This window comes from Solanum tuberosum, unplaced genomic scaffold, assembly GCF_000226075.1.
Source record: "Solanum tuberosum cultivar DM 1-3 516 R44 unplaced genomic scaffold, SolTub_3.0 scf00402, whole genome shotgun sequence".
In the NCBI taxonomy this organism is placed as follows: domain Eukaryota; kingdom Viridiplantae; phylum Streptophyta; class Magnoliopsida; order Solanales; family Solanaceae; genus Solanum; species Solanum tuberosum.
In genome coordinates, this window is record NW_006239325.1 from 13,703 (window position 1) to 34,488 (window position 20,786).

At 36.0% G+C, this 20,786-nt stretch overlaps 3 protein-coding genes across 4 annotated transcripts; all 3 read left to right on the plus strand.

The window, feature by feature from the left end:
- Positions 1 to 559: 559 nt before the first annotated feature.
- Positions 560 to 5,043, plus strand: LOC102590612 (plasminogen activator inhibitor 1 RNA-binding protein-like). Its single transcript, XM_006362410.2, has 7 exons — positions 560 to 932; positions 2,157 to 2,484; positions 2,635 to 2,703; positions 2,800 to 2,932; positions 3,424 to 3,582; positions 3,691 to 3,738; positions 4,619 to 5,043. The coding sequence occupies exons 1-7, from the start codon at positions 749 to 751 to the stop codon at positions 4,796 to 4,798; spliced, it is 1,101 nt and encodes a 366-aa protein (XP_006362472.1). The 5' UTR covers positions 560 to 748; the 3' UTR covers positions 4,799 to 5,043.
- A 2,417-nt stretch (positions 5,044 to 7,460) lies between these two features.
- Positions 7,461 to 14,112, plus strand: LOC102590961 (plasminogen activator inhibitor 1 RNA-binding protein-like; the record flags this gene model as incomplete). Its single annotated transcript, NM_001288520.1, is given in 8 exon segments — positions 7,461 to 7,808; positions 10,441 to 10,765; positions 10,916 to 10,984; positions 11,086 to 11,218; positions 12,185 to 12,343; positions 12,452 to 12,499; positions 13,082 to 13,285; positions 13,946 to 14,112. Coding segments are annotated over 7 exon segments (1,092 nt in total). The 3' UTR covers positions 13,262 to 13,285; positions 13,946 to 14,112.
- Positions 14,113 to 15,341: 1,229 nt separating this feature from the next.
- Positions 15,342 to 19,662, plus strand: LOC107057653 (plasminogen activator inhibitor 1 RNA-binding protein-like). Of its 2 annotated transcripts, XM_006362412.1 has the most exons (7): positions 15,343 to 15,732; positions 16,844 to 17,171; positions 17,323 to 17,391; positions 17,492 to 17,624; positions 18,296 to 18,454; positions 18,558 to 18,605; positions 19,230 to 19,662. In XM_006362412.1, exons 1-7 carry the CDS (start codon positions 15,555 to 15,557, stop codon positions 19,407 to 19,409), a joined length of 1,095 nt encoding a protein of 364 aa, XP_006362474.1. In that variant the 5' UTR covers positions 15,343 to 15,554; the 3' UTR covers positions 19,410 to 19,662. The 2 variants fall into 2 exon arrangements, with proteins under 2 accessions (XP_015158493.1, XP_006362474.1); XM_015303007.1 differs by lacking the exon at positions 17,323 to 17,391 and having other exon boundaries at positions 15,342 to 15,732.
- Positions 19,663 to 20,786: the final 1,124 nt, after the last annotated feature.

The window sequence follows — 20,786 nt, forward strand, 5'->3', positions numbered from 1 at the left end:
ACATGTATAAATATATTAAAATACTAGATATATATTCTGGAATATTGATATAGAGAGAAATGTTGGGGAAAGAAGAGAGGCGAGCGAGAGAGTCAACATGTATCTTTTGATATTAGATTACATATATATTTGATACTAGATATTTTGAAATACAAATACATAGAGAGAAATGTGAACGAGTGAAATAGATGTGAATCACGATTAAATACATTGTATCTTAAACAAACTATACCTAATTTAATCTGCATATATATGAGTGCCCAAAATAGCAACAAATCATAAAGCCCAAGAATCATTAAGAGTTGTTGTAGAGTAATAAATATTTATTCATCCTTGAATAAGGAGTCATTCGAGCCCTATTGAATAAGGAGTCATCATAATTAGGGAGCTCTTTCTTTCGAATAAATAGTCACGTTCCAATGTGGATACCGAAAACGTGAAACAAACATAAAGCCCAAGAAACAACACAAACAAAACAGCCAGGGCCCACCGCCACCCCGCACCCTCACACCCCACCCCCACCATCACTTAGGGTTTTTAAGATTCGGTTCACTTCACTTCCTCAATTATCAGCCGTTTTGGCTAGGTTTTCACAATACCTGCAAATTTGTTTCGCTTCAAAATTCTCAGAAATTCATCTTCATATGGATTTTAATCTATAGGGTTTCTTGATTTCTTGAAAAAAATTGGTTCTTTTGTATCTTTCTTTTTATATATATCTGTTTAGTAACTCGAAAGAGTGAAAAAAATGGCTACTGTGAACCCATTCGACCTTTTGGATGATGATGCTGAGGACCCAAGTTTGTTAATTGCTGCTCAGCAGCTAAAGCATGTGGCTCCTGTTGCATCTGCACCAGCCAAGAAGGCTCAAGCTCAGCCTACTAAGCCTGCTGCTAAGTTGCCGTCAAAGCCAGTTCCTCCTTCTCAAGCTGGTAATAATCAATTTCTAATAATTTTTGAACATTTTGAGTTTTGGATTGCTGTATATTCCTTCATACTTTGTGTTTTTGGGTTTATACTTTGTGTGAAATTGGCACCAATGAAACTGAACTAGTTTAGAAGTTTTTTTTTTATAGTTGACCCCATTAGTTTGGATTGATATGTAAAGTTCTTATTTTCATTGTCGTTATTGATATAATTGAAGAAGTAATGTTAATATACCATGTTTGTGCTTTTTGGGTGTTTTGTGTAAGGTATTAGATACAATATGAGGAAAAAGATAAGTGTGTAGAAAATTTTGTGCATTGGTTCATATTTTAAGTTTAAACCAGCAGCAAGGGGCTGAACTTAAGTAGACAGTTCATATTGGTGTCCCAGTTAGTTTAGTTTGGATTGAGATGTAGTAGTTCTTATTGTTATTGCATTTGTTGTAATAGTAAATGAATATGGCATTTTGTAACATTTTTTCTGCAAGATGTTGGGTAATATATGATAGGTGAGGAAAACGATTGAGCCAGTAGAAAAATTAGTTGTTTCGCCTTAAATGAGAATTTGTGCTATTTGCAAGGTGATGCTTGGCTTCGTCTTTTCTTTCGTTGTTTATTCTCTTGCAGCATGAAGTATTTATCTTGGAACTTTTGCTTTTCTCTTCCCCATGTGACACTGTTAGACTATAGAAATTAATTTAAGTTCCATGCTTAAACTTTTAGGCTATAAAAATCAGTTAATCAAGCTTTTAGGCTATACAAATATGTGGAATTAATGGTAGGTTTGTTTAAGCAATTGTTTTCTGTCTGTTATTTAGTAAATATGATCCTGTGCAAATGACAGGGAGATAATTTCCTCTGTGATTGTGAAATTAAAGTACGGTTATGGACATATGATATGGGTATTTGGTTGGCCGGAAATTGTGTGACAGTTTATATAGATCTTTTATTGAAAACAGCATTCTTGTGTTTCCTTATTGTCGCCTCTGTCTGGTGTGTCATAATTGGTGTTGTTGCTATTGTGTTCAGTAGTGATCATATTTCTACAACAGGCAAATAAGCTCTTTGGAATATGCTGCTCTTTAGTTTTTCTTCATTGTTGTTCAGTATTTTCATAAACTTCTAGGTCATGTATAGAGTCTCTTTACCTAATTTCTGTGCTGTACTATAGATGCTTTCATAAATAGTACAATTTTTCCCATTGCTTATTTGTGTATTTATTTTGAGCAGTGAGGGAAGCCAGGACTGATGGCCAGCGAGGAGGCGGCCGTGGGGGTCCACGTGGAGGAGCTCGCGGACGTGGGCGTGGACATGGGTTTAACCAAGAATTTACTGATGATGGGAATGCTTTTGGCAGCAATAATGGATTCTCTGGGCGGTATAGTGCTCCAGAAGATGGAGAATCAGGAAAGGTTTCTGAAAGGAGAGGTGGATATGGTGGATCTCGTGGGGGGTTCCATGGAGGTCGTCGTGGTGGTTTCAATAACGGGGATGCTGCAGAAGGAGAAGGGGAACGCCCAAGGAGAGTGTTTGATCGACGAAGTGGAACTGGCCGTGGGTAAGTGATTCTGCTATTTTTGAAATCCACGCAAGTGCATTTCACTGTTCCCTTTGTTGGTTGTTGAATAGCTCTAAGTCGTGCTTATTGTGGTTGTCTTTGTTTCTTGTGCATATGTCTGTATCTTTATTGATCTGTTTTGTTGTCTAGGAATGAGTTTATTAAACGGGAGGGCTCTGGTCGTGGGAATTGGGGAACTACTGCAGATGATATTGCACCGTGAGACTGTCATCTCAACCTTTTGTTTCTTTATTGCCGTTGGCTATGTATTAATTTTTTCTTGTAGTTTAATGTTGGTTTTTAATCCAAATTCAGGGTGACTGAAGAATCTGTTAATGATGGTGAGAAGATTGTCGATGCTGAGAAACAATCTGGACAGGAAGATGCTGGAGACACCAATAAGGATTCTTCTGCTGCTGAGCCAGAAGAGAAGGAACCTGAGGAGAAGGTAACTGTTATCCTGGTGAAGATCATTATTTGTTTTGCTTGCTTACATGCCCTAATTCTACTGTTGCAAATGTCACAGCATTATCATCCTTTTTGTTGAACTCCTGGACTGCCATTGAAGAAGTTTTATGTACACTTTTCAACAAATAATATATATTTATTAAAGAAAATTTCATCTCATACCAACTCTAAAATCCTCCGCAAGTCTCGAAAATGAAATTCAGTAAAACAAATTGAACTTCAAACTCATAAATGATTTTTGCTTATTGAGTAATTCTATTTGCATTTTTCAAGCAAGTAGTTTAATGCATTCTTCGTCCCTTCGGGGACATCCGATAAAAAAGTTCAATGCAATCATCCGCCACCATCAAAATGACATGCAAGTCATACCAACTTGCTAGTGTTAGTTGCATGTTTCCAGCTGTTTTTATTCATGTGTATCTATGATCACTATCCAGGACTATTAATTATTCATCTCTGCTTGTGTTGTAGGAGATGACCCTCGAAGAGTATGAGAAGGTAATGGAAGAGAAGAGGAAGGCTTTGGTGGCTCTAAAGCAAGAGGAAAGAAAGGTTAATTTGGACAATGAACTTCAATCCATGCAACTTCTCTCAAACAAGAAGAATGATGATGAGATCTTCATCAAATTGGTGAGTTATTTAGTGCTTGCTGCTATTATATTTTGATTGCTCTATTAGGAACTTGATTGTGTTGTATGCTGGTATATTCATCATGCTTGAAATTTTATGTCTGGGCAGGGTGCTGAGAAAGATAAGAAAAAAGAAGCAGTGGAAAAAAACAAAAAGGTACTTTAGCTTCTTTTTTTAAAGTGGCTGTATTGGTATTATAGCATCATTTCTTTATGCATTTTTTGAGAATCACTTCCATTTCAATAACTCTTTATTTGTCAAAAGTTATCCACACACTGCCTACCACAATCAAGGAGACTTTGTTCCACAACCGTATCAAAAGCCTGCACTTTATCAGTTCCAACTCTATCAGTTAAATAACTCATCACCATTCTACATCCAACAGGGGCGCATAGCTGGCCCCCATCCATTTCCCTCTTGCGATACTTCTTCGCTATTGGTCTTTTGCCTGTTATTAGCCTTGGATGGAATTCGCCCTGCAAGCACAAGCCCCTCCTAACAGAGAAAAATTGTCTTTTCTTTTTATACCTTTAGAATTCCGGAAAATAAATTCGAGTAAATGCTCTTTTAGACTGGAAGGTCAACCTCCACCCATACTGACAACACCAACATAATTGTAATATCATGTATACAGTTATGTTGGTGTCATCATTATAATTTTCCTCTATGTAGTGTATACAAGTTTTTGCAGGTTCAGTACTATTGTACTCCCCAACTGAGTACACAGTTATGCTGGTGTCAGTATTTTACTGTTCCTTTTTCAGAATGCTTTGTCATTCCTTGTTTAGTATTTTACTATGGTTTCCTCACTCCTGTTATTTTCTTGAGCGGCGTGTCTATCGGAATCATATCTACGTGCCAAGTTATTGCATATTGGTTTTCTTTTTCACATGAAGAGGGTGAAAGTTTACACTTCAGTAGGACCCCATCTTGTATAATATTCTAAAGACAAGACATTGATCCACGAATGGGTTTGAGTTCAATAAATTTAATTACTGTTTCAATTGTGAGGCTTGATACATTCAATTTCTTGCAGACAAAAAGCATAAATGAGTTCTTGAAGCCTGCTGAGGGAGAAAGTTACTATCGCCCTGGTGGCCGTGGTAGGGGCCGTGGCCGTGGAAGAGGTAATGGCGGTGGATATGGTGGAATCAACAGTGTTTCATCCCCATCCATTGAAGATGTTGGTCAATTCCCCTCCCTGGCTGCTAAGTAAGGGAGCAAGGCCTGCATGGATTAGGAAAAAAAGGAAGCAAAAGCAACTGTTGTCGTCTGATCCGTCTTCCTTTTTCCGCCATTTATGATATTTCCCGGAACCTTTGGGCATATTTGTATTAGATTTTTTTTTTTTGGAAACTTCATAATTGTTCTTTAGAGTATAGATTTAGATGTTTTCTGAAGGTGTATGCCCTGGGTTTTTGTTGACTTCTTTTATACATTTATGAAAACCCTTTTCCTTCATATTTAGGTGTCAGGCTTTAATCTTTTATTTTCTTGTTTACTTGGCAAATCAGTTTTGATTGGAGTTTATTTTAAGACAATTACATATGTTTCTCTTTTTCAATTATTAAACGTCATCGTCCCATAGAAACAATCTCTCTACCTCCACATGGTTTGTGTACACTCACTTCTCAAATGTTGGGTTAAGGTTTGTGTACACTCTACTTCTCAAATGTTAGGTTCATGGTATGTTGTTGATGTCTAACTCACTGTATGGTAGTAATTGTTGAGAATCTCAAAATATTTAATATTGAAGTGAAACTGATCCAAGTAGAGTAAAATTGATAATGAGGATTCATATAATTGATCCTTGCTGGTAATTGAGGTGTTTTCTGCTTAATCTGAACATGGTGTAATAAAGTCATTTTATGAACTTAAAAGAGAAATGACATAATGTTACAAGAGTGACTCATGCACAAAGATTTATATTTTCTGGTTACAAATTCAATATTCTACCAGCAAGAATATTTGGTCCTTTTATTTGGTATTTTGAAAGTCTTATCATGCAATAATTGCAAAAGATATACGGAGTGTAAATTCAAGTCTTTTTACTTAAATTGTGATGTCGTCGAGTTAGAAGGGATGAATCTCTATTTATATTGTTATTAAAAATATAAATCTACAAGAGAAATGATTAGCCAAATAAGAAAGAGCAAAGTATTAAACTTTTGAACTTGACGCAAATTATTAGTTTCGTTTTAGAAATATTGATAGCTATAAAAATACTCTCTACTTGACTAAATAAATTTAGATACACTTTCGATTTGTGACATAGTAGGTGATTTCAAACTCTTGTAGGAGCATAGAACTTTTATTAAAAAGTCGAGATAAATGTTGAAAGCACTCTTAAACTTGGTGAGAATTTAGAAGTGTATAAGGGTGTATTTAAGTTTAGTTAGTCAAGTAAAGAGATGTTTTTGAGATTGTCAATAGTTTGGAGATGAAACCAACAATCACGCCGAGTTTAGAAGTGTTTTTTAATACTTCTCTCAATAAGAAAATCATGGAAAACATATAATATCTTGCATCCTATCAAAGGAGGAACACAAGTTCAAGAATTGCTTCCAAACAAAGAAGTAGTTGTTACAAAAGAGCATTTTGTTGTACTATTTTTTTATGCGGAAATTTGTTTGTTTTTTACCATCGTGTAGTTTGATTGATCAACCAAGCCCGCGCTCCAGTATATGGACAAAAGGATCCTATTTTTAGGATTCAAGATGCAACTTATGATCATTTTTAATTTAGCAATAAAACTTTCTATACAAGTTCATCTACTGAAACTCTTGATTTGAAGATTACATAAATATTTGTTTTACGATAAATCCTATAAGAATTTCAAGGAAAAATATATATTTTTTAATTACAAGAATGTGGTGATTTTATTTTGGACAAATTATGCAAAATGTCAATCTATAAGGTTTATTTACCATTTTTTTTTACCTCAATTTATTTATTTACTTAAAATGGCCATTCGATCCTAATTTTTCTTTAAAAAATGGCCGTCTGCGCTACATCTTCTTCTTTGTTTTCTTTCTTATGTTGTTGTTGGTGCTACTTCCTCCTCCTTCATCTTCCATTAAATTTGATATACAAAAAATGTGAATCGCTTCAAGCGGATTATATATCAAAAGGCTTGAAATATTGAGAGAATTTGATATCTAAATTTTAGAATTGTTTAAAAGTGATTTTGAGTTAATCGAGATTGAATAAATAATATATATTTCATGTATGGTAGATGTATACTAAACTATAGATAAGTTATATTTCAAATATATCCCATATATAAGTAAGTTATAGTGTATAGTTATTATATACTATCTATGACTTTTGATTACTTAAAGTTAAGGGTAAGATAAAGGGTCAGACATGGTGGAGTATGAGCATCCACTCGACAATCTTTTTGGCTTGACTAAGAAGTCTTATGTCCTTCGAGTTGCACATGCACCTCATCTTCTCATTTGGTCGTTGTTCATTTCCGTTAGGTCGAAGTGTTTGGCCTATCCTTTTTTGTGCCCGCTCAGAATTCGTGCACTAACGACAACTCCAAACTTTACACATTCGCTGCCTACCTACCGTTTAGATTGCACCAACGAAATCCAGTAAAGAAGTGTTGCTGCTGCTCCACTCCGCTGCGCTGCGATTGATTATTTTTTATATAAATAAAATATGACTATTGTAAATCATGTAATTACTTTATTGTATATATTTTAAATTTAAAAAAACAAACAAACCACAGCCCGGGCCCATACCCAAAACATACACTTGAACCTTTCCTCAAACCCCACCCCCTTAACCCCACCAACCCCCCCAACCCCCACACCACCATATCTAGGGTTTTTAAGATTCGGTTCACTTCACTTCCTCAATTATCAGCCGCTCTGGCTAGGTTTTCACACTACCCACAAATTTGTTTCTCTTCAAAATACCCACAAATTCATCTTCGCATGGATTTTAATCTATAGGGGTTTCTTGATTTATTGAAAAAATTCGGTTCTTTGCATCACTCTCTCTATATATCTGTTTAGGAACTCCGAGAAGAGTGAAAAAAATGGCTACTTTGAACCCATTCGACCTTTTGGATGATGATGCTGAGGACCCAAGTTTGCTAGTTGCTGCTCAGCAGCTAAAGGCTCCTGTTGCATCTGCACCAGCCAAGAAGGGTCCAGTTCAGCCTACTAAGCCTGCTGCTAAGTTGCCCTCCAAGCCGGTTCCTCCTTCTCAGGCTGGTAAATATTCTATCTTTGAACATTTTTGTGATTTTGGGTAGGTGTATATTCATTCATATTGTTAAAGCGTTCATGAATTGAGCTTAACTAATGTAGATTGTTCATATAGCTGACCCAATTTGTTTGGATTGAGATTAGTAGTTCTTATTTTTGTTGTTGTTGCTGTTGTTGTTGTATAAATGGTAATATATCTTTTTAAACTGGAACGAATGGAGCTGAGCTAGTGTAGATGGCTCATATATCTGACCCATTTATTTTGGATTGAGCTAATTGGATTGAGATGTAGAAGTTCTTAGTTTTATTGCTTTTGTTGTTGTTATAGTAGTAGTTGTAATGCTAATATATCATTCATAATGGAGTAATTTTTGAACATTTTTGTGTTGTGACTTTATACTTTTTGGTGTTTGGGGTTTATATTTCATGTGGAACTGAGCCAATTTTGAATATTGCTGATTCTATTAGTTTGTATTGATTAGTACTAATATATCATGGCTAATTATTTTTAGACATTTTTGTGTTTTGAGTTGATGCATATTTGTTCATACTTTTTTGTATTTTTGGGTGTTCTGTGTAGGGTATCGGGTACTATATGAGGAAAAAGATCAAGTTGTGTAGAAAATTGAGTATGCTAATATAGTATGCTATACTATTTTTTGTGTTTCTGGGTTCATATTAAAACCAGCACTAACAGGGCTGAACTCATGTAGACAGTTCATAAAGGTGTCCCAGTTAGTTTTGATTGAGATGTAGTAGTTCTTATTTTTATGGCCATTGTTGTAGTAGTAATGGTAATATACCATTCCTAATCATTTTAAAACATTTTGGTTTCCTAGTTTCATGTATACATAACTTTATTGTATTTTTGGGCTTGTACTGAAATCGACACGAATGGAGCTGAGCTAGTATAGATGGTTCATATCGCTGATCCAATTAGTTTGAATTGAGATGTAGAAGATACTTTTTTTTTGTTGTAGTAGTGAATGTATATGGCTTTTATAATAAGTTATGCTGTAAGGTATTGAGTATCATTTGATTGGTGAGGAAAACGATCAAGTGTGTCTAAAATTGAGTTTGTTTGGTACTATTCCGTTTCTAATCATTTTAAGACATTTCTGTGCTTGGGTTCTTGTATATGCATTCATACTTCTGTTTTGTATTTTTTGGGTTCATATGTTGTATGTAACCAACACGAATGGGGAGCTGAGCAAATGTAGTAGATTCATATAGCTACCCAGTTAGTTTGGATTGAGATGTAGTAGTTCTTATTTTTCTTCTTGTTGTAATAGTGAATGAATATGGCATTTTGTAAGAAGCGTTTGTTGAAGTGTGGAGTATTATATGATTGGTGAGGAAAAAATATCAAGTGTAGAAAATTCAGATTTTTTTTTGCCTTAAATGAGAATACATGCTATTTGCAAGGTGATGCTTGTCTTCATCTTCTCTTTCGTTGTCTATTCTCTTGCTACATGAAGTATTTATCTTGGAAATGTTGCTTTTATCTTCCCAATGTGACACTTTTAGGGCTTAGGCTATAGAAATATATGAAATTAATTTAAGTTACTTGCTTAAACTTTTAGGCTATAAAAAACAGTTATTCAATTATGCATCAATCCAGGATTAGTTGGGAGTCGGAATCAAACTTCTAGGCTATAATGTGGAATTAGTGGTAGGTTTCTCAATGTTTTTTTTTTTTATGACAATGGAAACCCGCAGCCGCTACCCTTTGGGTGCGCACAGGGTAAAAACCCCGCTCCTATGCAATAGCTTGCAAACCACATAGGAGAGGTAACCCGCACTAGGCAAGCCCGGTGCGACGAGCTCGACCCATAAGGCAAACCCCTTGCTTTCGCTGGCAAGAGGTTTCGAACTTGAGACCTCCAACATAGAAGTCCCAAGCCTAAACCACTGGGCCACCCCGAAGGATATAGGTTTCTTAATGTTTACGCAGTTATTTTCTGTCTTTTATTTAGTAAATATGATCCTGCACAAATGGAAGGGAAGATATTTTCCCCTGTGATTGTGGGATTAAAGTACGGTTATTTGTGTGACAGTTTATAATAATCTCTTGTAGAAAACGTCATTCTTGTGTTTCCTGATTGGTCCCTCTATTTGATGTGTCATATTTGGTGTTGTTGCTCTTGTGTTTAGTAGGATTATATTTCTATAACTGGCAAGTAAACTCTTTGGACTTTGCTGCTCTTTAGTTTTCCTTTATTGTAGTTCAGTATTCATCTGTTGTGAATCAACTTCTAGGTCACATATCGAGTTTCTTTATACCTGTTTCATGTGTTATACTACAGATGTTTTCATTAATAGGACTCCCTCTATTCCATATCAAGTGAACTATTGGGACTTTTTTCGTAGTTCAAAATGAGTGAATTGCTCAAAGTTAAAGAAAATTGTTGGGATTTTTTTTCTTTCATATTTACCCCTCATTTAATGAGGTTCTTAACTACTATACATTTTCTAGGAGAATAGTTTGGGAATTATCAGGAAGGGTAATAGTGGAAAGTAGCCTTTAATTTTTGTCCTTAAATATTTTTCTTTAGGGGTGTGCCATACCCCAACAATTCATTTACATGGACCAGAGGGAGTATCCATAGCTTATCTGTGTATTAATTTTTTTGAGCAGTGAGGGAAGCCAGGAGTGACGGCCAGCGAGGAGGTCGTGGGGGTCCACGTGGTGGAGCCCGTGGTCGTGGGCGTGGACGTGGGTTCAACCAAGATTTTGCTGCTGATGAGAATGCTTTTGGCAGCAATAATGGATCCTCTGGGCGGTACAGTGCTCCAGAAGATGGAGAATCAGGAAAGGTTTCTGAAAGGAGAGGTGGATACGGTGGATCACGTGGGGGGTTCCATGGAGGTCGTCGTGGTGGTTTCAATAACGGGGATTCTGCAGAAGGAGAAGGGGAACGCCCAAGGAGAGTGTTTGATCGACGAAGTGGAACTGGCCGTGGGTAAGTGATTCTGCTATTTTTGAAATCCACGCAAGTGCATTTCACTGTTCCCTTTGTTGGTTGTTGAATAGCTCTAAGTCGTGCTTATTGTGGTTGTCTTTGTTTCTTGTGCATATGTCTGTATCTTTATTGATCTGTTTTGTTGTCTAGGAATGAGTTTATTAAACGGGAGGGCTCTGGTCGTGGGAATTGGGGAACTACTGCAGATGATATTGCACCGTGAGACTGTCATCTCAATTTTTTTGTTTCCTTATTTGCCCTTGTCTTTACATATCAAGATTTTCTTATAGTTTCAATGTTGGTTTTTAATCCAAATTCAGGGAGACTGAAGTACCTGTTATTGATGGTGAGAAGATTGTTGAGGCTGAGAAACAAGCTGGACAGGAAGATGCTGGAGACACCAATAAGGAATCTACCGCTGCTGAGCCAGAAGAGAAGGAACCTGAGGAGAAGGTAATTGCCATTTCCTGGTTACGACCATTGTTTTGCATGCTTACATCCCCTAATTCTGCTGTTGCAAATTAATATCCGTGTCATGTCATTATTATCCTCTTGGGTGGGCTTTTTTTTGGGGGGGGGGGGCTATGAAACGTAAATTCAAAATTGAATTCCTGGACTGTCTCCTTGTCGATTAAATTAGTTTGGACGAGTAATACTGGTTCAGTTTAATTTTTCGAAACCAGAACTGGCTTTTATTTACTGTCGATAAATTCTTCAACATTATCCCAGTTTTTTCTATGGTAGTTTAATACGTTCCAATAGACCAGGAGCTAAAAATGATGTGTTGCTTGTATTCACATGTAAGATTAAGTGGCCATCCTATGAGCTTTGTATTTGTAGTTTGCTACTCATGCATTTGAAGGTAAGTGGAGGAATTTGGAATTTCAGAATTATCATTGTCTTCTAACAGATGATTCTACATATCAATTGGCAGATACCTTACTCTACAATTATTAGCTCCCTCTTTGCCCATTTGCCGAAATGGCCTTTGTGGGGTGGGGGTGGTGGCAGTGTAGAATAGTAGTGAAAGCCAACTTGTTGAAGTAGGATGCATCGACTTTAAAGTAGCTGTTTATTGTTTTTCCATTTGGGAACACCATTATCTTTTCTGACTTTATGCCCTCATTCTTGACTAAAATATAATAACCACTTACTGCTCAGGTTGTTTCATTTACAACTCACTGTTTCTTTTTAATAACCACTTGCAAATATTTCTATGAAATAGTTATGAACTTTAACTTATGTTTTCTGGTAGACTAGCTACTTCTTACGTTGATTAGTATACGTGGAATAACTTTTTGATAGCTATTTAATTACTATGTTGTAGCTAGTGGTAGTTGCACGATTCCAGTTGTTTTTATTCATATGTGTCTATGATTACTATCCGGAATCAATTATTCATCTCTGATTGTGTTGTAGGAGATGACCCTCGAGGAGTATGAGAAGGTAATGGAAGAGAAGAGGAAGGCTTTGGTGGCTCTAAAGCAAGAGGAAAGAAAGGTTAATTTGGACAAAGAACTTCAATCCATGCAACTTCTCTCAAACAAGAAGAATGATGATGAGATCTTCATCAAATTGGTGAGTTGTTTAGTGCTTGCTGCTATTATATTTTGATTGCTGTCTTAGGAACTTGATTGTGTTGTATGCTGGTATATTCATCATGCTTGAAATTTTGTGTCTTGGTAGGGTGCTGAGAAAGATAAGAAAAAGGAGGCAGTGGAAAAAACCAAAAAGGTACTAAAGCTTCTTTTTTAAGTGGTTATATTTGGTATTATAGCATCATTTCTTTATGTGTTCCTTGGGAATCCATTCTGTTATATAAACTCTTTTATTTGTCTAATGTTATGTACCTAGAAGGGTCTTTGCTTGAGGGGAGAGTAATCCATCCTGCCGCCCTGCAAGCGCAAGCCCCTCCCAATAAAAAAAATGTGTTTTATTTTGGACATTCAGAATTCTGGAAAAGTAGATGCTATTTTAGATTGGAAGGTCAACCTCCACTCATACTTCAACAGCTGCAAAGAAACCTTTTTCTTCCCGTGATTGTATTTTCAATGAAAAATGGAATAGGGAAGTAATATCATGTATTCAAATGTGGTGGTGTCATTATTATAATTTTCCCCAATATTGCATATGCATTTATGCAGTGTCAGTATATTATAATTTGTGGTTTCACCACAATATCGTTTTAATTTTAAAATCATTGCATGCTGTTTTTCTTTTTTCTAAAGAGATGACATTGATCCACAAATGTTTTCGTGTTCAATGCATTTAATTACTGTGTCAATTGTTAGGCTTGATTCATTCAGTTTCTTGCAGACCAAAAGCATAAACGAGTTTCTGAAGCCTGCTGAGGGAGAAAGTTACTACCGCCCTGGTGGCCGTGGTAGGGGCCGTGGCCGTGGAAGAGGTAATGGCGGTGGATATGGTGGAATCAACAGTGTTTCAGCCCCATCCATTGAAGATGTTGGTCAATTCCCCTCCTTGGCTGTCAAGTAAGGGAGCAAGTCCTGCATGGATTAGGTAAAAAAGGAAGCAACTTTTGTCGTCTGATCTGTCTTCCTTTTTCCGTCATTTATGAAATTTGGGATTTGATGATAACATAATGTTTCCTGGAACCCTTTGGTTTTCCTGTATTAGAATTTTTTTTTGCTAACTTTATAATTGGTCTTTAGTGTAAATTTAGATGGTTTCTGAAAGGTGCATGTCCTGGTTTTTTGTTGATTTTTTTTTATACGTTTATGAAAACCCTTTTCCTTCATATTTAGGTGTTAGGCTTTAATCTTATACTTTCTTGTTTACTTATCAAATTAGTTTTGGTTGGAGTTTATAGAAACAACAATTATGTTTATTTTTCAATAACGATGTCTAACTCTATCCCTCGGAAACAATCTCTCTACCTCCACAAGGAAGGGGTAAGGTCTGTGTAGACTCTACCCTACCCTTCTCTGACCTCAATTGTAGGATTTACTGTGTATGTTGTTTTACGTCTCAACTCATTGTACGTTAGTTGTCGAGAATCTCATAATAGATCCTTGCTTAGCTTGAAATTGATATGAGTTGAATTTTTTTCTGCTTAGTTAGACTCTTCATTGACAAAACTCTAATATTGTCTCTAGATTGTGTGATGTTTTGAAAAAATTATCGACGTCTCTTTACCTGATTTGTTTTTATACTGTGTAGGATTATGTTGATCAGCGTGAGCTAAAAGTTGGATGCCAGTTTTGTAACATTTTTGGTTATTTTTTCTTTCTTTCTGATTTTGGTTATTGTTGTTGAACATGGTGTAATATCATCATTTTTATGAACTTAATAGTAGATGATATAATGTTACAAGAATGGTTCACTCATATTTTCTGGTAACAAATTCAATATATTCTTCTAGGAGGAATATCTGGTCCTTTTATTTTGTATATTTTGAAAGTCTTAGTCATGCAGTATTGCAAAAGAGATGGGGTGTTTTAGGGATTGTAATCGTTTTTATTTATAGAGTTATAAACCTTTTTCTACGAGATAAAGGATCAAGTAGATTCTGAAAATTGTGCTTTTCTGTTGGGTAAAAGAAAAATCCAATCATGTTAAGAAAATGATGGCAAACATCCAATTAATGATTGCTTCCCCTTTTCTAACGAAGGAGTAGCCCTTATTGAAGAGGGTTTTGTCTTGTTGGTTTTCGAATGCAAGTTTTATTTTGGCCATTGTAGTTTGATTGATCAACTAAGCCTGTTCATGGACTAAAGTATCCTATTCTTAAGACTCATAGATGCAACTTATGACAATCTTATATATCTAAGTTAAATAACTATAATTTATTTAATTATGATTTGTTGCTACATGTTAGAATGTATATATGTAATTATTAGTATATATATGTATCAATGATTGTATTTGTATATTTGTTAGATAATTATATATATGTAATAAGTAGGGAAAACTAACTCATTAAACATACATACATACTATGTATAATAATTTTACCTATACTTCCAAATAATTAAATATTTTATCACTAATTAATCATTTCCTACCATATATTGAGAAGAAACATCTAGATACATGAATTTGTGTTATCAGATATCCTAAATTAAGGAGAGAGACGACGAGATGAGGAGGAAGGTGAGCGAGATAGTCACCTGATACATGCGAATCACACCATATACACACTAGCTACATGTATTTGGTGTGATTCAGATGTATCTGAGATAGAAGATACAGAGGAGAGCGACGATCGAGATAGCAGGAAGGTGAATGAGATTTCTTATGTATCGCAGCAACATGTGAATCCACCTCAATACAATGTATCTAGAACAATTTATACCTATTTTTAAACTCATTTATCTCGAGATACATGTATCTGATTGCACTAAAATCTATTAAAAATTATAATACTGTAAATTAAAATGTTTCTAAGTAATTAAGAAATTTCTGTAAGTTTCCCTAATAAGCATGAATACCCATCAATGAAATACGATTATATTTAGACAAAACTAAAGGCCCAAGAAACTTCAACAAACAAACCACAGCCCGGCCCATACCCAAAACATACACATAACCTCCGCACCCCCACCATATCTAGGGTTTTTAAGCTTCCGTTCACTTCAGTTCTTCAATTATCAGCCGCTTTGGTTAGGTTTTCACAATACCCACAAATTTGTTTCTCTTCAAATTTACCCATAAATTTATCTTCACATGGATTTTAATCTATAGGGGTTTCTTGATTTATTGAACAAATCGGTTCTTTGCATCACTCTCTCTATATATCTGTTTAGGAACTCCGAGAAGAGGTAAAAAAATGGCTACTTTGAACCCATTCGACCTTTTGGATGATGATGCTGAGGACCCAAGTTTGCTAATTGCTGCTCAGCAGCTAAAGGCTCCTGTTGCATCTGCACCAGCCAAGAAGGGTCCAGTTCAGCCTACTAAGCCTGCTGCTAAGTTGCCCTCCAAGCCGGTTCCTCCTTCACAGGCTGGTAAATATTCTATCTTTGAACATTTTTGTGATTTGGGTTGGTGTATATTCATTCATATTTCTTAATGCGTTAGGTATTATATGATAAGTGAGGAAAGAGATCCGTGCGTGTAGAAAAAGTAGTTTTTTTTTGCCTTTAATGAGAATACATGCTATTTGCATGGTGATGCTTGTCTTCATATTCACTTTCAATGTCTATTCCCTTGCTGTATATAGTATTTATCTTTGTATTAATGGTAGGTTTCTTAAGGATAATGTCCTGTGATTGTGAGATTAAATTATGGTTATGGACTTATGGTATATGGGGATTTGATTGGCTGGAAACTGTGATACGTCAGTCTTGGTGTTTTTTGATTGTCTCCTCTGTCTGATGTGTCATATCTTGTGTTGTTCTGTAGTACCATAATTCTATAAAAGGGAAGTTAAATCTTTGGACTTAGCTTGAGTGGCAAAAGGTGGAGGATTTGTCGCTTAGGTCGCAGGTTCAAGCCCCACACCACACAAAGCGAAACTGGTATTTAAGTGGAGAAGGGTAGAGGCGCGGGACCATTATCCACCGAGTTTAGAAGGCTGTGATTGGTCCAAAAGGCGGGTCATAGATAGATTTCTCGGTTATCAGAAAACAAAACTGTTTGGACTTTGCTGCTCTTTAGTTTTAAACTGTTGTGAATCAACTTCTAGATCACATATCGAGTTTGTCTTTACCTGATTCCTGTGTTGTACTACATATGTTTTCATAAATAGTACTCCCTCTAGCTAAGTTGAGCAGACTCTTTACTTTCAAAGCTGCGCCCGTGTATTAGCCCTTTAGTTCATATTAAGTGAATTACTTGGACTTTTTTCATAGTTCAAAATAAGTGATTGTTTAAAGTTCAAGATAATTATTGGTACTTTTTTCCCCATGTTTACCCTTTATTTAATGAAGGTTCTTAACTAGTATAAATGGGAGAATAGTTTGGGAATAATCAAAATGTTAATAATAGAAAGTAGCCTTTAATTTTTGTCCTTAATATTTTTCTTAAGAGATGTGCCATAACCCCAACAATTGACTTATATGGTCAGAGGGAGTATATTTTTTCCCATGGCTTATTTGTGTCATAATTTTTGTGCAGTGAGGGAAGCCAGGAGTGATGGCCAGAGAGGAGGAGGCCGCGGGGGTCCACGTGGAGGAGCCCGTGGTCGTGGGCGTGGACGTGGGTTTAACCAAGACTTTGCTGCTGATGAGAATGCTTTTGGCAGCAATAATGGATTCTCTGGGCGGTACAGTGCTCCAGAAAATGGAGAACCAGGAAAGGTCTCTGAAAGGAGAGGTGGATATGGTGGATCTCGTGGGGGGTTCTATGGAGGTCGTCGTGGTGGTTTCAATAATGGGGATACTGCAGAAGGAGAAGTTGAACGCCCAAGGAAAGTGTTTGATCGACGAAGTGGCACTGGCCGTGGGTAAGTGATTCTGCTATTTATGGAATTCACACAAGTGCGTTTCACTATTCCCTTTGTTGGGTTGTTCAATAGCTCTAAGGCGTTCTTATTGTGGTTGTCTTTGTTTCTTGTGCACATGTGTGTATCTTTATTGTTCTGTTCTATTGTATAGGAATGAGTATATCAAACGGGAGGGATCTGGTCGTGGGAATTGGGGAACTACTGCAGATGATATTGCACCGTGAGATTATCATCTCTATTTTTTGTTTCCTCATTGTCCTTGGCTTTACCTATTAATTTTTTTCTAGTAGTTTAATGTTGATTTTTTAATCCAAATTCAGGGAGACTGAAGTACCTGTTATTGATGGGGAGAAGATTGTCGAGGCTGAGAAACAAGCTGGACAGGAAGATGCTGGAGATAACAATAAGGATTCTACTGCTGCTGAGCCAGAAGAGAAGGAACCTGAGGAAAAGGTAACTGACTTTTTCTGGTGAAGACCATTATTTGCTTTGTTTGCTTACATGCCCTAGTTCTATTGTTGCAAATTATCTGTGTCACGGCACTATCATTCTCTTAAGTGGGGTTGCTTTTGGGGGGAAGGAGGTGAGAGAATGAGGTGCAAATTCAATATTGAATTCTTGGACTGTCTCCTTGTCGATTAAATCAGTTTAGACAAGGAATATCAGCTCAGTTGTCCATATTCCAGTGCAATCTAACTTGTCGAAACCAGTAATGTATTTTATTTATTGTTGGTAAGTTCTTCAATATTTATCCCAGTATTTCCAATGGTAGTTTCATACCCCTTCCGATATAGACGAGGAACTAACAAATAAGCTTTGACTAAAATAAAACAACCACTTGCTGCTATTGTTTTTTTCATTTACTACTCACTGTTTCTTTTTAAATTAGCATTGTGCTGTTATAAATGTTTCCTGTTGCAGATATTTCTATGAACTTTAACTAATTTTTCTGGTAGACTAGGCGCTTCTTTACTTTGCTTAGTATTTGTGGATTAACTTTCTTGTAGCGGTTTGCTTTACAATGTTGTAGCTAGTGTTATTTGCATGATTCCAGTTGTTATTTTCATAAGTGTCTATGATCATTATCTGGAACTATTAATTATTCATCTCTGCTTTTGTTGTAGGAGATGACCCTCGAGGAGTATGAGAAGGTAATGGAGGAGAAGAGGAAGGCTTTGGTGGCTCTAAAGCAGGAGGAAAGAAAGGTTAATTTGGACAAAGAACTTCAATCCATGCAACTTCTCTCAAACAAGAAGAATGATGATGAGATCTTCATCAAATTGGTGAGTTATTTTAGTGCTTGCTGCTATTATATTTTGATTGCTCTATTAGGAACTTGATTGTGTCGTATGCTGGTATACTCATCATGCTTGTATGTCTGGGCAGGGTGCTGAGAAAGATAAGAAAAAGGAGGCAGTGGAAAAAGCCAAAAAGGTACTTGTGCTTCTTTTTATGTGGTATTGTAGCATCATTTCTTTATCTGTTCCTTGGGATTCCATTCCGTTTCATAAACTCTTATCTGTTAAAAGTTGTGTACCTAGCAGGGTGTTTGCTTAAGGGGAGAGCAATCCATCCTGCAGCGCCCCGCAAGTTCAAGCCCCTCCCAATTGAAAAAAAAAAAGTGTTTTATTTCGGACCTCCAGAATTCCGGAAAATAAGTAGATGCTATTTTTAGACTGGAAGGTCAATCTCCACTCATACTTCACCAGCTGCAAAGAAACCTTTCTCTTCCCTTGATTGTATTTTCAATGAAAAATGGAATAAGCGATATACAAATGTGTAGGTGTCATTATTTGAATTTTCCCCAGTATTGCGTGTGCATTCATGAGGTGTCAGTATATTATAGTTTGTGGTTTCACCACAATATCATTTTAATTTTAACGTCATTGCATACTGTTTTTTTTCACAAGATGAACGGTGAATTTTTTCACTTAAGTAGGGTACCCAATCTTAGTACATAATGTGCTCAAGACAAGACATTGATCCACAAATGGTTTGAGTTAAATAGATTTAATTACTGTTTCAATTGTGTGGCTTGATACATTCATTGTCTTACAGACTCAAAACATAAACGAGTTTCTGAAGCCTGCTGAGGGAGAAAATTACTACCGCTCTGGTGGTCGTGGTAGGGGCCGTGGCCGTGGAAGAGGTAATGGCGGTGGATATGTTGGAAACAACAGCGTTTCAGCCCCATCCATTGAAGATGTTGGCCAATTCCCTTCCTTGGCTGCCAAGTAAGGGAGCAAGTCCTGTATGGATTAGTTAAAAGAGGAGCAACTCTTGTCATCTGAGCCGTCTTCCTTTTTCCCATCATTTATGATATTTGGCTTTTGATGATAACAGCATATTTCCCGGAACCTTTGGGCTCTCCTTTGTTAGATTTTGTTTTGAGACCTTTATAATTGTTCTTTAGAGTGTAAAATTTAGATGTTTACTTATCAAATCAGTTTTGGTTGGAGTTTATTCGAAATCAATTATGTTTCTTTTTCAATTATGAGTCTTAACTAGTTGTTGATTCGAAACAGTCTCTCTACCTCTATGAGGTATGGATAAGATCTATACCCTTCTCAGACCTCACTTGTTGGTTTCATGGGTATGTTTTTGTTGACGTCTTCGTAATGAAATCTATCCATACGGAGTAATTATATTGCTTAATTGACATGGAGGAAATGATATTATGTAATAAGATGAGAATTATATTTTCTGGTAACGAATTCAGTATTCTATAAGGAAAAATATTTGGTCCTTTTGTTGGTTTTTTTATACTTTATACTTCAAATATGCATAATTTGAGTGAGATTCAATGTAGATCTATCTCTTGATTCAATTGCTGCTTAAAACTGACAGACTGATCAAATGGGACTTAGTTATGGAATCCAGAAATAAAAAGGAATATCGAAAATTCGAGTTGCTTAAGGAGCTATTTTTGATGCAACTGAAAAAAAAAGAAAAGCAATGATTGAAATGGGAGAGTCATAGTTAATACTCCCTCTGTCCCAATTTATATGACTTACTTTCCTTTTTAGTCAGTCTCAAAAAGAATGAGACATTTCTATTTCAAGTAACAATTTGCCTATAAAATGTCTTTTTTACCCTTAATGAAATGATTTACAACCACACAAATTTCTATCATTCATTTTGGACCACAAGTTTTAAAAGTCTTTCCATTTTTCTTAAAGTTTGTGCCAAATCAAAGTACATCATATAAAATGGGACGGAGGGAGTAATAGAATTCGTCATGTCTTTCTCTAATTTAAAAATTGTGCGTAAAACTTTCATCTCACAATATTCTTAAGTCGATTAAAAAAGGAAGAATGTATTTTCTTTATTACCTCCTCGTGTATGTATAAGATCGAATCCATTCGATTCCTAAAAAGTATTACTAATTCTTAACATTTCCAGGAAGCATTGGTGTCATAGGAGCAAATACAAAAGATTGATAAATGAAATCATGTGATTTAATTCGTTCTCAATAGTTACGGGATGATTATCTTAGGATGAGTTTTTGATCGACATGTGCTCTTATTACACTAATAGTCTATAAAAAATGAGATACTTTATTTGAAGACGGTGATGACACAAATATATTCTTCATTTTTAGCCAAATTCATGCCA

Excerpts from the sequence above, each read along its gene's own strand:
- LOC102590612 (XM_006362410.2), top strand. The coding sequence starts at position 749 with ATGGCTACTGTGAACCCATTCGACCTTTTGGATGATGATGCTGAGGAC. Across the intron at positions 933-2,156 it reads AGTTCCTCCTTCTCAAGCTG|TGAGGGAAGCCAGGACTGAT; the intron begins GTAATAATCAAT and ends TATTTTGAGCAG. Across the intron at positions 3,583-3,690 it reads ATGAGATCTTCATCAAATTG|GGTGCTGAGAAAGATAAGAA; the intron begins GTGAGTTATTTA and ends ATGTCTGGGCAG.
- LOC107057653 (XM_006362412.1), top strand. The coding sequence starts at position 15,555 with ATGGCTACTTTGAACCCATTCGACCTTTTGGATGATGATGCTGAGGAC. Across the intron at positions 15,733-16,843 it reads GGTTCCTCCTTCACAGGCTG|TGAGGGAAGCCAGGAGTGAT; the intron begins GTAAATATTCTA and ends ATTTTTGTGCAG. Across the intron at positions 17,625-18,295 it reads AGAAGGAACCTGAGGAAAAG|GAGATGACCCTCGAGGAGTA; the intron begins GTAACTGACTTT and ends CTTTTGTTGTAG.